The 13,258-nt window shown below is 42.1% G+C and overlaps 1 protein-coding gene across 1 annotated transcript in view; it reads left to right on the top strand.

Moving 5' to 3' along the window:
• Nucleotides 1-13,258, top strand: part of LOC100073893 (dystonin) — a 416,997-nt gene that overhangs the window by 250,520 nt on the left and 153,219 nt on the right. Inside the window, exon 10 of the mRNA XM_029062300.2 lies at nt 11,480-11,646. Within this exon, the coding sequence (XP_028918133.1) occupies nt 11,480-11,646 (167 nt within the window). The remainder of the gene's footprint in view (nt 1-11,479; nt 11,647-13,258) is intronic.

The following is a 13,258-nucleotide window of genomic DNA, read 5'->3' as shown; positions in this document are numbered from 1 at the left end:
TTAGTGCAGAGTCAATTTGCATAGTGATAAAATTTGGATTTATCTTGCTGCTAGTGAACAAACTCTTTGTTTATAGTAGTAACAGAGTTCTCAAGGGCAGGCAGCTGGTTCTGAGACAACAAAATACTTGGCATGATTATGTCACTCAGTCTCCTTACATTTCACAATGGTTCTATGAGAAAATTGTCCAGTCTTTGCAGCCTTCTGAGTCGGATAAAGGAGAACTTATTAGACACGCTTCCATCTCACACATACTTTTTCCCTCTGTGAGATTTACACTAATCTCTTGCCAAAATTCCTGAGCTGGGCTGTAGACAGTACTGCTGAATAAACCGTATTTTATCATCAGTGGGAGTTCTGAGTTCCATCCAGGTAATGGCATCATGTCACAGTTTCACTGGAATTTGATTTCTGATGGTAAAGTTTTATTATTTCCCTCTGAGTCATATAGCTAATCATCTACATAATTTATGAGAATAAATGCAAACCCACCACCTGCAAGAGCTGACCCCATTAAAATCATCCAATTGCCTAACCTCCTTTAATGTAGGTCTGTGATCTACTGCCAAAGCCAAATTCTCATTTTTAGGGACCACTTCCAGGGATGGGTAGCACCCATCTGCATTCAGACACTAATGTGAATCCATTTGGAGGTCTGCTTCCCTTCTGCCTTGGGAAGGCCCAGCTCAGGGTATGTCAGGATTTTCTGGTTGTCACCGCAGAGCGATGTTTTTTTAGAGAGCTTTATGCAAGCCACCCAGCAACCAGAAGGCACTGTGGGAGACTCCCTGGCTGGCCCAACATCCCAGAGCTCCATTGCCCACACTGGCAGGAATGTCCCAGGGTATGGCAGACTCAGCCGCAAATACCCAGGGGTAGTCTATCCAGTAGGGAGCAGATAATAATAATAATAATGGTATCTTTTAAGCGCTTGCTATGTGCCAGGCACTGTACTAGGCGCTGGGGTGGAAACAAGCAAATTGGATTGAACACAGTCCCTGTTCCACATGGGGCTCACAGTCTCAAACCCCATTTTTCAGCAAAGGGATCTGAGGCCCAGAAAAGTGAAGTGACTTGCCCAGGATCACACAGCAGACAAGTGGTAGAACCAGGATTAGAACCCATGACCATTTGACTCCTATACCTGGGCTCTGTCCACTATAACATGCTCTAGAGTCCTGGATCTGCTTCTGAGAGGCAATCCTCCTTAAAGTGGGTGGAGGATCTCTTTTCAGGGAGGAGAGACAAAGGGGAAATAATGGTATTTTCCCAAGCACTTAGTACAATACTTTGCACACTACCAGTGCTTGATGGATTGATTGAAAGGGGATGATGTAATTAGGATGAATAAAAATAGCTCCAAATGGTGACTTAGGACTCCTTTCTGGCATCTTCCCTTAGCATTTCCTATGCTTGCTTTCCAGGGAGGGGTGGATTAGAATATAGAGTCCAAATGACAGCTCTTCCCTTTTCCCTTTCATAAAATCAGAGCTCAGCTGAGTGGTGTGACTCACCCAGAGGAGTATAAAAATGTAAACAAAAAGCAGGGTCCACAAAGTTCTTAAATATCCTCCATCAGTGGTAATGGGGAGAGTCCAGGAAATTGAAATCCAAAGGTGAGTCACAAACCATATTTGTAGCAGTTACTTTTCTTTACACTCCCCTCTCAAATCATCCTCAGAGCTTCTCAAGTACCAAAAATTACCTCCCTTTCTTACACTCTGGCGCCAGTGCTCATGAACAGTGAAATAGCCAAAATAAAAGTGGAGAAGTCAAGGGCTTGGACAGTACTCACTCTGGGTGCCTAGCCCCTCAATCACGAGTTACATTGACTTCTATTATTTCCTCTATATTTAAAGCATGAACAAACCTTCATTTAGAGGAAGGGCCTTCTTATGAATGGGTGACACTTCAGCATTGCTCACAAGTCAACATTGAAAGCTTTGTTTTCTCTCCCCTGCAGTGTGAGCTGTAGAGAAGTCTGGCTCTGCCTCATCCATATTTAAAAGCACTTTGCTCCCACTGCATTATAGTGTGGCACACTGTGTTCTGTAATGCAGACCAAGGTTTTCCCTTCAGGTTGACAGAGTCACAGAGTTGTTGTGGGCTTTCTGGGCCTGTTGGTTGTCATCAATCAGGACAGGGATGCAGCTACCTCAGGGGTTGCTGTTGTCACAGAGGAGTTCCCAGGTAGGGGGAGGTGAGGAGCACACCTTGGGAGCTTCAAGCTAAATTGGGTTGGGTTGTAGGGTCCTCCTTTGGTTTTGGGCCATGGAATCCTGTTGGTGGATCTCCAAATCCTAGGTGACGCCCAAAACATTTTACCTGGTTGGATTCAGGAACAGACTTGGTTTGGTAGCTCTGAATCACGATTATCTCTTTCTCTGTCCCTGCTTGGAGCTTAACCCAAACCCCCACAGAAACCCGAAAACCCTTAAAACTGCCCTGATATTTGTAGGTGAAGCCTGGGAAAACATGTTAGCTTGGTTATTGCTCATGGGTGCCCAGCTGTCCATAGTTCTCCTGGTTTATAGCCAGTTGGGTGTGTATCACGGATCTCTGTGCCCTCAGGAAGTGCTGGAAGGTCATACTGCCCTTCTGAGAAACTCCTCACTGATTCTGTTGCCTTCATTAACAGGGCTTTATTTTGGTGGGAGGCTCACAGTACACCCAATACTCTGTAAATATTCCTCGAGGTGCCCCTCCCCAAGTTAAGCAGCTGAGTCGCTAACTGTGGACTGAAGTCTGTATGTCTTAAAGCATAGCAACTGATCACTGTTAGCACCACTCAAATCCTGTGACAGAGCGTGGTGGGGCTGGAATGTGGGGTGATTCACCCCTGGGAAAATCTGCCTGGATTTCTGGCCCATTCCCCTGTTTGGGAGTGGCCCAGAGGGTACCATTACTTTCCTGCAGCAATAATAATAGTTTTATTTATCAAGTGCTTTCTCCTTTCCAAGCTCAGGGAGAGACATAGGATAACCAAATCAGATCCAGTTCTTGTCCCCTCCAACTTTCCCATCCTAAGAAGATACAGGTGTTTTATTTTATGGGTAAGCTCACTGAGGCACAGAAAAGCTGAGTGACATTCCCCAAGTCACACAGCAGGCCAGTGGCAGAGCTGGGATTAGAATCTGGGTCACCGTGTTCTGTCCATTAGACCATCCTCCTTCCAAGTAGCCTCATTGGTTAATATGGGTGTGTGGTTGGGAAAATCAATCAATTAGTGGTATTTATCGAGTGACTGTTATGTGCTGAGCACTGCACTGAACGCTTGGGAAAGTACAATACAATAGAGTTGGTAGACGTAGTCCCTGTCTGTGAGGAATTTACAGTCTATGGGGAGACACAAATATTAAAATAATTTACAGATAGGGAAATAGAGTAAAAGAATATTTGCATAAGTTCTGTGGGCCTGAGGGACCAAAGTATTTAAGGGGTACATAGCTAAGTAGGAAGTCACTGCAGTGGTGAGGGAAAAGTCTGCTTAGTTAGGAAAAATCTGTTTTAGAGTGTTCCAAGTGCCTTAAATAGCATCCTGGACTGGATACGGATTGCAATTGTGATGGATTAGAGGAGCAGTGTGGTCTAGTGGAAAAAGCATGGACCAGTGAGCCAGAATATTAGGTTCTAAACCTGCTTTGCCACTTTCCTGTTGTGACCTTGGGCAAGACACTTCTCTGTGCTTCAGTTTCTTCATCTGTAAAATGGGGATTCAATCCCTCTTCTCCCTCCGATTTAGACTGTGAGCCCCTTATAGGGCAAGGGACTGTGTCTGTCATGATTCACTTGCATCTACCAGACACCTACATGGGCCTCACAGTCTAAGATGGAAGGAAAACAGGTAGCATCTGCACTTTACAGATTTGAAGAATGAGATCCACAGAGGTTAAGTGACTTGCTTGAGGTACGTACGAGGTAGTGGCAGAGCTGTGACTGAATCTAGTATTCCGGAACCAGTCCTGTGCTCTTTACAATAAGGCACACTGCCATCCATTTCTGGAAATATTGAAAAGAATTTACAAGCATCTGGGACCATAGGAACAACTTTTTTCTGACAACTGGCTTGAAACAGTCATGAAAAAACCATTTTAAAAGCGTCTTGACCATTAATCTGGATTTCTGTGCATTTAGAAATTCTTGCCTTGGTTACCGTGACCGGAGTTGAATTTGTTTTTGCCTAAATTTATGTAAAGCAGAAAGAAATTTAGGTGTGGGGTTAAGTATTATTTTTACAGAAATTTAGTTAATATACAATATCCTAAAAGAGATGGTAAGAATTTGCCCATTTTAAGTAAATCAGAAAATTAGTTTCCTTAGCATTTGCATAAAGGACATAGTGTTGCATTACATAGTGTGCAAATGCGTAATCTCCACCCACAATTTGGGTTTGGATGAAAATGAGTGACTATCTGAAGTGTGGACCTTGTCATTCTTGGGTACTCTATACTGCTTTTGTATGGCAACGGGGGTAAAAATAGGACATTACGAGTGGCCTCTTGTCTGGTAACATTAACTTTTGGCCAGAGGACTTTGACATTTGCAGCCTCAGCTGACCTAGTTTTGTAAGACTGTTGCAATTTAGCTAACGGTAGAGGCCCAACATTTTAAATTTCCTGATTTTAAATAGGGTTGGATATAATCTCTAGTTCATTGATTTACAACTAAAATACATTTCTAGACTCTAAAGTGAACATAGCTTCCCAGAGTAGATCTTGTTTAGAGTTTTAGACTTGATCTGTCATTTTCTTAATAAATGGATTCTGGGTATGTGGCTCGGAACTAGGCTGATTCAAACCATGAACTGGTTTTCTACTCTGACTAGAAACAGAAGTTATTGGAAATTATTAGTGTACTCAAGTGCCAAAGAACCAAGACCTCCAAATCTTCCTCATGAGATGTTAAAGTATCTACATATAAGAAAAAAATCAAATAGTCAACAAGTTTTACTTCAGAAGGTTTAAAAGAGACAGTAAAGCTGTTCTGACAAGCTCACTCTGAATGTATAAAGATAGTGAATAGCTGAGTAACTGGCCAGGGAGTGGCTAATTTTTTTAGTAACAAGGTGTGGAAGAAAATTCTGAAGATTCAAAATTAATTCTCCACTAACTTCACGGGTAATAATAATAATTTAACACTTGTTCAAATTTTGGACCCTTCATTTGTGCCATTCACTGTTCTAAGCAGTGGGGTACATATAACATGCCAATCAGACACAGTTCCTGCCCCACATGGGGTTTACATTCTAAGTGGGAGGGAGAACAGGTATTCAATCCCTGTTTTATTGATGAGGAAACCAGGAGGCACCGAGAAGTTCACAGAGTAAGCGAGTGGTGGAGCTGGGATCAGAACCCAGATAATAATGATAATGATGGCATTTGTTAAGCACTTACTATGTGCCAAGCACTGTTCTAAGTCCTGGGACTCATAGTCCTATGCTCTTACCACGAGATCATGCTGCTTCTCAAGTAGGTCTGGGTTCAATTTTGGAGGCAAAAGTATATTTCCTCTCAGCGTACTATTACTGAGTGTACCCTTCATCGACTTGCACTTTGGTTACAGATTTGCCTGGCCCTACCCAAACTATGAGCTGTCATAGCAGAGCAGGAAGTGCTATTTTAAGTGGTACCCCAACGCACAGCTGAGAATAAATATAATAAGTCTGCTTCTGGAGGACAAAGAATGTTCCTAGATTGTCTCCACGGTATTGGGATTAATCACCCTGATCCTAGAAGCGCTTCTTTCACTGAAACCCCATTCCAACTGTGTGAGATTAATCTAATACTATCATTCCAGCTGCATAGAGTTTCTGTGGGGAGGAAAGATAAGGTGAGTGAAGAAAAGAGAGAAGGCACCATTTTTGGGTGTGCATATGTTTGGAATGGGTAAATGGGCTTTATTTCTGGGATGTTATAACGGTATGTCAAACTGTTATAGAACAGTAAGGCCAGGAGGTTCTTCATTCACTTGCAATGCTCAAGAGGGAAACTCCTGAAAATATTCATATTTGAGCCTTTGGCCCCCTGCTCTGCCCATTGCAGGACTAGAAAAATGGTATTGAAAATGTTGCCATTCAGCTGTTCCCCACGCAAGTTCTGTATGAAATTACTTATTGCATTTTAACAGCTACAGCAGAAAAGGGCATGTCCCTTCTCATCCTCCACCTCTGCCCAGGGCAGAAAGTTCGACATTGCTGCAAGTGGCTATTTAGGAAGGTGGAGGACAGAGGGAAGGAGGCTGGGAAGTACAGAACTAGTTAGGACACTGTCTGAGAATTGACTTCTACTCCTAAAGGATTCTCTGAAGTTTTGTTTTTCAGTCCCATTTTCTGTCAGGTTACCTACTATAAAGGTTATGCAGAGCTTCATTGCTATTGCCCAGGGCTACTTTTAAGTGGGAATAGGCAACTTTAAATATGTTCATAGTTTTTAAAATGATAGCAAAAGTGGCTCACTGAATTTTGGCAGCAATTTTGTGTTTAGCTCTTACTTTCTAGCAAGTCAGTACTTCTGCAAATGCCATGGGTTATGTGTAAATATTTGGCTGACATTATTTCTTGGAGTTTTCTGAATATCTTTTCATGTTTTTGTAGTGTGTTGTAAGGTTTTAAACTCTTATGGGCAAAGACTGGATTGCTTTAATTTTCTTGGAAATAGATTTTTAACAAAGTATGATGCCCAAGGGGCAAGTTCATATCTTTAGAATGATGCTGTGGATATTGGGGTTTTATCTGAAATTCTGGGCATAGAAGTAGAATTCAATCAGCTGTTCTGTAGGACAATCATTTAAGGGCTGCCATATGCAGTTGACTGTGCCCTCGAGGTATCCACACAAGAAGACATGCAAATGATCATATACCAGTTCACTGGATCATGAGGGCCAATAGCTGATGATGATGAGCCTAAGAAAACTGAGGTGGTATAACAGCCTGCAGCAGGAAAGTCATTCTCGGAACCATATTTTTATTCGTGTTTCAGAACTTACACTACCCCAGAAATGAACTACTTAGGCAGCACACAACAGTGAAGGTTTAGAATAAAGTCGGTGCCCTAGCATCAAAGCAGCTCTGCTCCTGTTGACACAACTACACTGGGTGGGACACCTGAGAAGAATGAGTGACAGCAGGACACTCAAAAGAGCTGCTGTATGTAAACTGAAATTGGGAACAAAATCAATGAGATGAAAGTAAATGTTTTAAGGGCCCAGTAAGATAAAGCCTCTGACAATACTGCATCACAGCTGAAAACCGGGAGTCAGTCACCAAGAGTAGACCAGCCTGCTGAACTGCCACCAAGAAAGGAGGGTCTCTTTCTGAGGAAAAGTATCATAGGGAATGAGAGACAAGGGGGCAAAAGGGAAAATAGCACCAAGAGCTTCAATCAGGACAACACAGCAAGAGTCAGCCTTTTTGTGAGCACAGTGAGGCCTGGACTGTGGGTCCCACATTTGGCTTGACAGTTAAATATGCACTCACAGATGAATTTCACTATTAGCATTTTCTCCAGGTATAAAGCATAATTATATATTTTTTTCATATTTCCTCCTTTTCTCTCTCCATCCAAAGGAATCATTACTGAAATAAAAATTCATCTCTCATGTCTTTGGCAAACTATAATTCCTGTTTACAGCATGCTTTGTCAACAGAAATGATTAGTCTGTTTTGCCTGCCACAATTATTCCAGATTCTTAAACTTTTAAAAATGGTTATGCAACTTTCCCACTTTGTTTTCCGAGTATTCACCCTGTTAATTCAGTAGAGACACCAACTGATTTACTTAATGGATTGTAAAGTATAGTTAATGAATTTTTGTGGTACTGGGAGAATCTTATTTAATTTACATTTTAATGTGACCAATCAACCAATGTGCTCAGTGGGAAAACCTACTTCCTCCCCATGGAGCTACATAGATTCATTGATAACTCAGAATTTTGAAGAGCAGAGCTGAAAACAGGGGCCTCTTGGTACCCACTTTGCCGTTTGAAACAATAAATTTGCACTCCCTTTTGTGGGGGATTCAGAGTCCAGACTTGAAAGTGTGTGAATTATTTTTATGTGAAATTTAAGAGTCTTATTTTTTTGTGTCTGGATCCTAGTCTCCCAAAACTCACTTGGGAGAGAAAGCAGAGTAGTCTGGTGGAAAGAGCATGGGCCTAGGAATCAGAAAACCTGGGTTCTAATTGCGGCTGTTCCACTTGTCTTCTGTGAGACTTTGGTCAAGTGAGTCAATCACTCAATCACTCCTATTTATTGAGCGTTTACTGTATAGCACATATTCATTAATTCATTCAATTGTATTTAATTGAGTGTATTTATTGACTTGCCAAAGGTCATACAGAAAGCCAGTGGCAGATCTGGGATTGGAACCCAGGTCCTCAAGCTCCCAGGTCCATGCTTGTTTTGCTAGGCTGTATTGCTTCCTATGCGTAATATCTGAGAAAAATGGAAAAGATGTTCAAGTTTAAGGTCATATTAGTATCTTTAGTGCAGTAGGTTAAATGGGAAAGACTCATTTCATTCATTCATTCAATTGTATTTATTGAGCACTTACTGCGTGTAGAGCACTGTACTAAGCGCTTGGAAAGTACAAGTTGACAACAGAAACAATCCCTACCCAACAACGGACTCACAATCTAGAAGTGGGGAGACAGGCAACAAAACCAAACAAGTAGACAGGCATCAATAGCATCAAAGTAGATAAATTATATATATACATCATTAATAAAATAAATAGAATAATAAATATGTACAAATATATGCAAGTTCTGTGGTGTGGGAAGTGGGGTGGGGCAGAGGGAGGGAGTAGGGGTGATGGCATGGGGAGGAAGAGCAGAGGAAAAGGGGGGCTCAGTCTGGGAAGGCCTCCTGGAGTAGGTGAGCTTTCAGTAGGGCTTTGAAGAGGGAAGAGAGCTAGTTAGGCAGATGTGAGGAGGGAAGGCATTTCAGGCCAATGGTAGGACGTGGGCCAGGGGCCGACGGTGGGACAGGTGAGAACAAAGCACAGTGAGGGGATTAGCGGCAGAGGAACAGAGTGTGTGGATTGGGCTGTAGAAGGAGAGAAGGGAGGTGAAGTAGGAGGGGGCAAGGTGATGGAGAGCTTTGAAGCCAATAGTGAGGAGTTTTTGCTTCATAAGAAGGTTGATAGGCAACCACTGGAGATTTTTGAGGAGGGGGGTGACATGCCCAGAGTGTTTCTGTAGAAAGATAATCCAGGCAGTGGAGTGAAATGTAGACTGAAGTGGGGAGAGACAGGAGGTTGAATCAGAAAGGATGCTGATGCAGTAATCCAGTCGGGATTTTATGAGAGATTGTACCAACAAGATAGAGGTTTGGATGGAGAGGAAAGGGTGGATTTTGGTGATATTGTGAAGGTGAGACCATCAGGTTTTGGTGACGGATTGGATATGTTGCAGGCTTGTGAGATGGGAAGGATGGTAGTGCCGTCCACAGTGACATCGAAGTCAGGGAGAGGACAGGGTTTGGGAGGGAAGATAACAAGCTCAATCTTAGACCTGTTAAGTTTTAGGTGGCAGGTGGACAGGTACCTTTGAGTCTCAGTCACTGCTGTATTTCACACCTGTTGTGTGACCCAAGAGAGATCATGTTAGATCACAGTAAACCAATGGAGTCCTCTCTCAAAATTGTGTTGTCATGAAGATGGAAATAATAATATAGAAGACAAGTGTACTTTATTCCTCCTGAATTGACCAAGAGACTTTAGAATTCAGTGACAGGAGTGGACAAGTGATTCATAAAGATGTAGGACTATAGAGGGAAGAGTTGAGGATATTCGTGTTAGGTAATAACCTTGATATTGCTTCCCTGGTAAGAATGAAGGATCCCACTCCCACAAGCAGACCTAAAGTATGAACAGGTCACGAGAGGTTCTGAAAAGTTTCTGAGAGATATTGAAAAGCAGTGTGGCGTAGTGGACAGAGCAGGGCCTGTGAGTCAGAAGGATGAGAGTTCTAATTCCGGTTCTGCCACTTGTCTGCTCTCTGACCTTGGGCAAGTCACTTCTCTGTGCCTTAGTTACCTACCTTATCTGTAAAAATGGGGATTAAGACTATAAGCGGTAGTACAGTGCCTGGCACATAATAGGCACTTAAATACCGTAAAAAAAAACCCCAAAACTTGAGACTTTCCATATTCAAATTAAAATAGTCAAGGATAAGTTTTGCCCATATATGGTATGTGTTTAACTCGAGACTGTAAATTCCTCCTCTAGACTAAGCTCCTTGTGGGAAGGGAACATGTTCTCAGTAAAAATAGAAAGCTCTCAATAAATACAATTGATTAATTAACAAGATGCTAAAAGGGACTATGAGTCACCTATGTGGCAGAGCTTTTCCAGAAGACAAAATAGTGTGTCTTCAGGCGGACACTCTGGTGCAAACAGTGAAAAGAACAAATGTCCCACTTTTTTTTAGAGATTCTGCCCTAGGATAACTGGGTTGGCAGGAATTGCTGGAAGATACCTTCTGGGAGATTTAGGAAGCACTTCCCAACTCAGGTTCCTCTTCCCTTAGTCCCGGAGCTCCTTTTTTGATAAAGATTTGAATATTTCATGGCCTAGTGGAAAGAACACGGTCTGGGAGTCAGAGGCCTTGAGTTCTAATCCTGGCTCTGCCACTTGTCTGCTCTAAGACCCTAGGCAAGTCACTTAACTTCTCTTTGTCTCAGTTACCTCATCTGTAAAATCAGGATTGAGACTGTGATCCCTATGTGGAACAAGGATTCCATACAACCTGATTATCTTGTAGTTACCCCACCACATAGTACAGGACCTAGATCATATCTGTAATTAATTATATATGTAATTTATTTATATTAATGTCTGTCTCCCCCTTTAGACTGTAATCTCATTGTGGGCAAGGAATATGTCTGTTTATTGTCACACTATCTCCCAAGTGCTTAGTTCAGTGCTCTGTACACACTAAGTGCTCAATAAATACGATTGAATGAATGAATGGGGAGTAAACGTTTCACACAATACTTAAAAAACCCCCCAAAACAAAGTAACCCAGTAGTTAGTTGTTCCATCCCTAAACATTTAGATCAGTTTGGGAAAGGCAGCCATTCTCTGGGAATGCAGCCATTCACAGTTCCTTCAAGCATCCTGTAGTGCCCAGAATACTAAGCTGGATAACTGATACTTTATAATAATTATGGTATTTGTTAAGCATTTACTATGTGCCAGACACTATGAGTCTTATATACTGTGAAAGAAGTTAACAAACAGTTTTCACGCAAAGCTTAAAGACTCTTGTAAGACAATGAGAGAGTCATATTCCCTTCTCCATTCTGTGTTTTTCTGTTGGGACACATTTTAGTCTTGCCTGCTTTTTTCAGATGACACTTTGGGTAAATGCTTTCAATTTAAATTTAATCTCGAATAAGGTTTATGTGTCTGTGGTTGTAAAAATGATTTGTTTGGACTAAAATGAACTAATGTAACTTTTTTCCATTGTTTTACTTCAGATATCTGATATCCATGTTACTGGAGAGTCAGAGGATATGTCTGCTAAAGAGAGGCTATTATTATGGACACAGCAGACAACCGAGGGTTATGCTGGAATACATTGTGAAAATTTCACTACCTGCTGGAGAGATGGAAAATTATTTAATGCCATCATTCATAAATACAGGTAATGAAATGATTGTTCCTTCCTCTATCTGCAATTCAGGCCGCTCTTGCCCTTTAACGGGGCTGTGTCCTGCCAAAATGGTGTCACGGGCAAATATACAAGTGGTGAATCAGTAAAATCAGAAAAAAGAGGGGATTAGGTTCCCACACCATTAGGAGAGCATTTTAGTAACTTGGTATGTGGAGCAAGGTAGGGCAATGTAGGACTGTCATTTTGATCTTCTGCATTGCAGGGAAATTAGTTTTATGCAATACTTTCTGAAAGGCAACATATTATGTTTATTGAGTGCTTACTGTGTGCAAAGCATTTTACTAAGCGCTTGGGAGAGTACGGTATAGCAGAATTGGTAGACCTGTTCCCTGCCCACAGGGAACTTTCTAGATGGGGAGACAGACATTAATATAAATAAGTGAACTATGACTATGTATATAGGTGCTGAGGGAGGGGTGAATAAAGTCTGCAAATCCAAATGCAAGGGTGACACAGAAGGGAGTGGGAAAAAGAAGAAATGAGAACTTTTTTGGGGAAGGCCTCTTGAGGATATATGGCTTTAATAAGGCTTTGAAGGTGGAGAGAATGATTGCCTGTCAGATATGAAGGGGAAGAAAGTTCAAGGCCAGAGGCAGGAAGTGATCAAGGAGTTGGTATCGAGGTAGATGAAATCGAGGTACAGTGAGTAGGTTGGCATCAGATGAGTGAAGTGTGCAGGTTGGGTTGTAGTAGGAGATATGCTACTAGGTCAGGAAGATAAGGAGAGGACAAGGTGAGTAAGTAGTTTAAAGCTCATGATAAGGAGTTGCAGTAATCAACTGATGCATTAATCAAGGAGGGATAGGATGAATGCTTAAATTAATGTGGGAGCAGTTTGGAAGGATGGATTTTAGCAATGTTGTGAAGGTTGAACTGACAGCCTTTAGTGACAAATTGATTATGTGGGTTGAATGAAAGAGGTGACTTGAGGATACTGCCAAAGTTTTGGGGTTGTGAGACAAGGAGGATGGTGGTGGTATTTTACAGTGATGGGAAAGTCAGGGAAAGTCAGGGAAAGGACAAGATTTGGGTGGCAAGATGAGGATTTTTATTGTGGACATGTTAAGTTCGAGGTGTTAAAACTAATTCAGTTTGACCAATGATACTTGAGGGCAGTTCTCTGGCCTTTCCATCAGAGGTAAAATGGAAGGCTGCTGCCAGGAGCATTCCTATCAGGGTGGAGAACCTGGGAGGAACCGGCGAGGAGTCCTGAGACAACTGATTCAGAGCAGAGTCCCATTGATTTAGGAATAGTAGTAATTGTGTTTGAATAGAAGTACTGCCCTTCAATATCTTCCTCTTTCACCACCAAGTGGAGGACCAGGGCCTTAGAAAATTATTTTGTAGTGCTACTTCTAGTTCCAATGAACAGAACTTCAAGCATGAGAGAAAGAGGGCAGATTATCTGAACTAGGTGGGCAACCACTTTTACCTCCTCTCAACACCCCATCCAGTGGCAGGCATCTAGATCACTGCTGTTTGGGAGGGACAGGTCGTTGGTAGTGGTACAATTTACCCAAATTGGCATATGGAATAGGAGGCCCTGGTTGCAGCTGCAGAAACCCAATTAAGACCAGAATAA

The sequence above is a fragment of the Ornithorhynchus anatinus genome, chromosome 1, assembly GCF_004115215.2.
Source record: "Ornithorhynchus anatinus isolate Pmale09 chromosome 1, mOrnAna1.pri.v4, whole genome shotgun sequence".
Classification (NCBI taxonomy): domain Eukaryota; kingdom Metazoa; phylum Chordata; class Mammalia; order Monotremata; family Ornithorhynchidae; genus Ornithorhynchus; species Ornithorhynchus anatinus.
The sequence above is the reverse complement of the archived record's forward strand: the minus strand, read 5'-3'. Positions and strand labels throughout refer to the sequence as shown.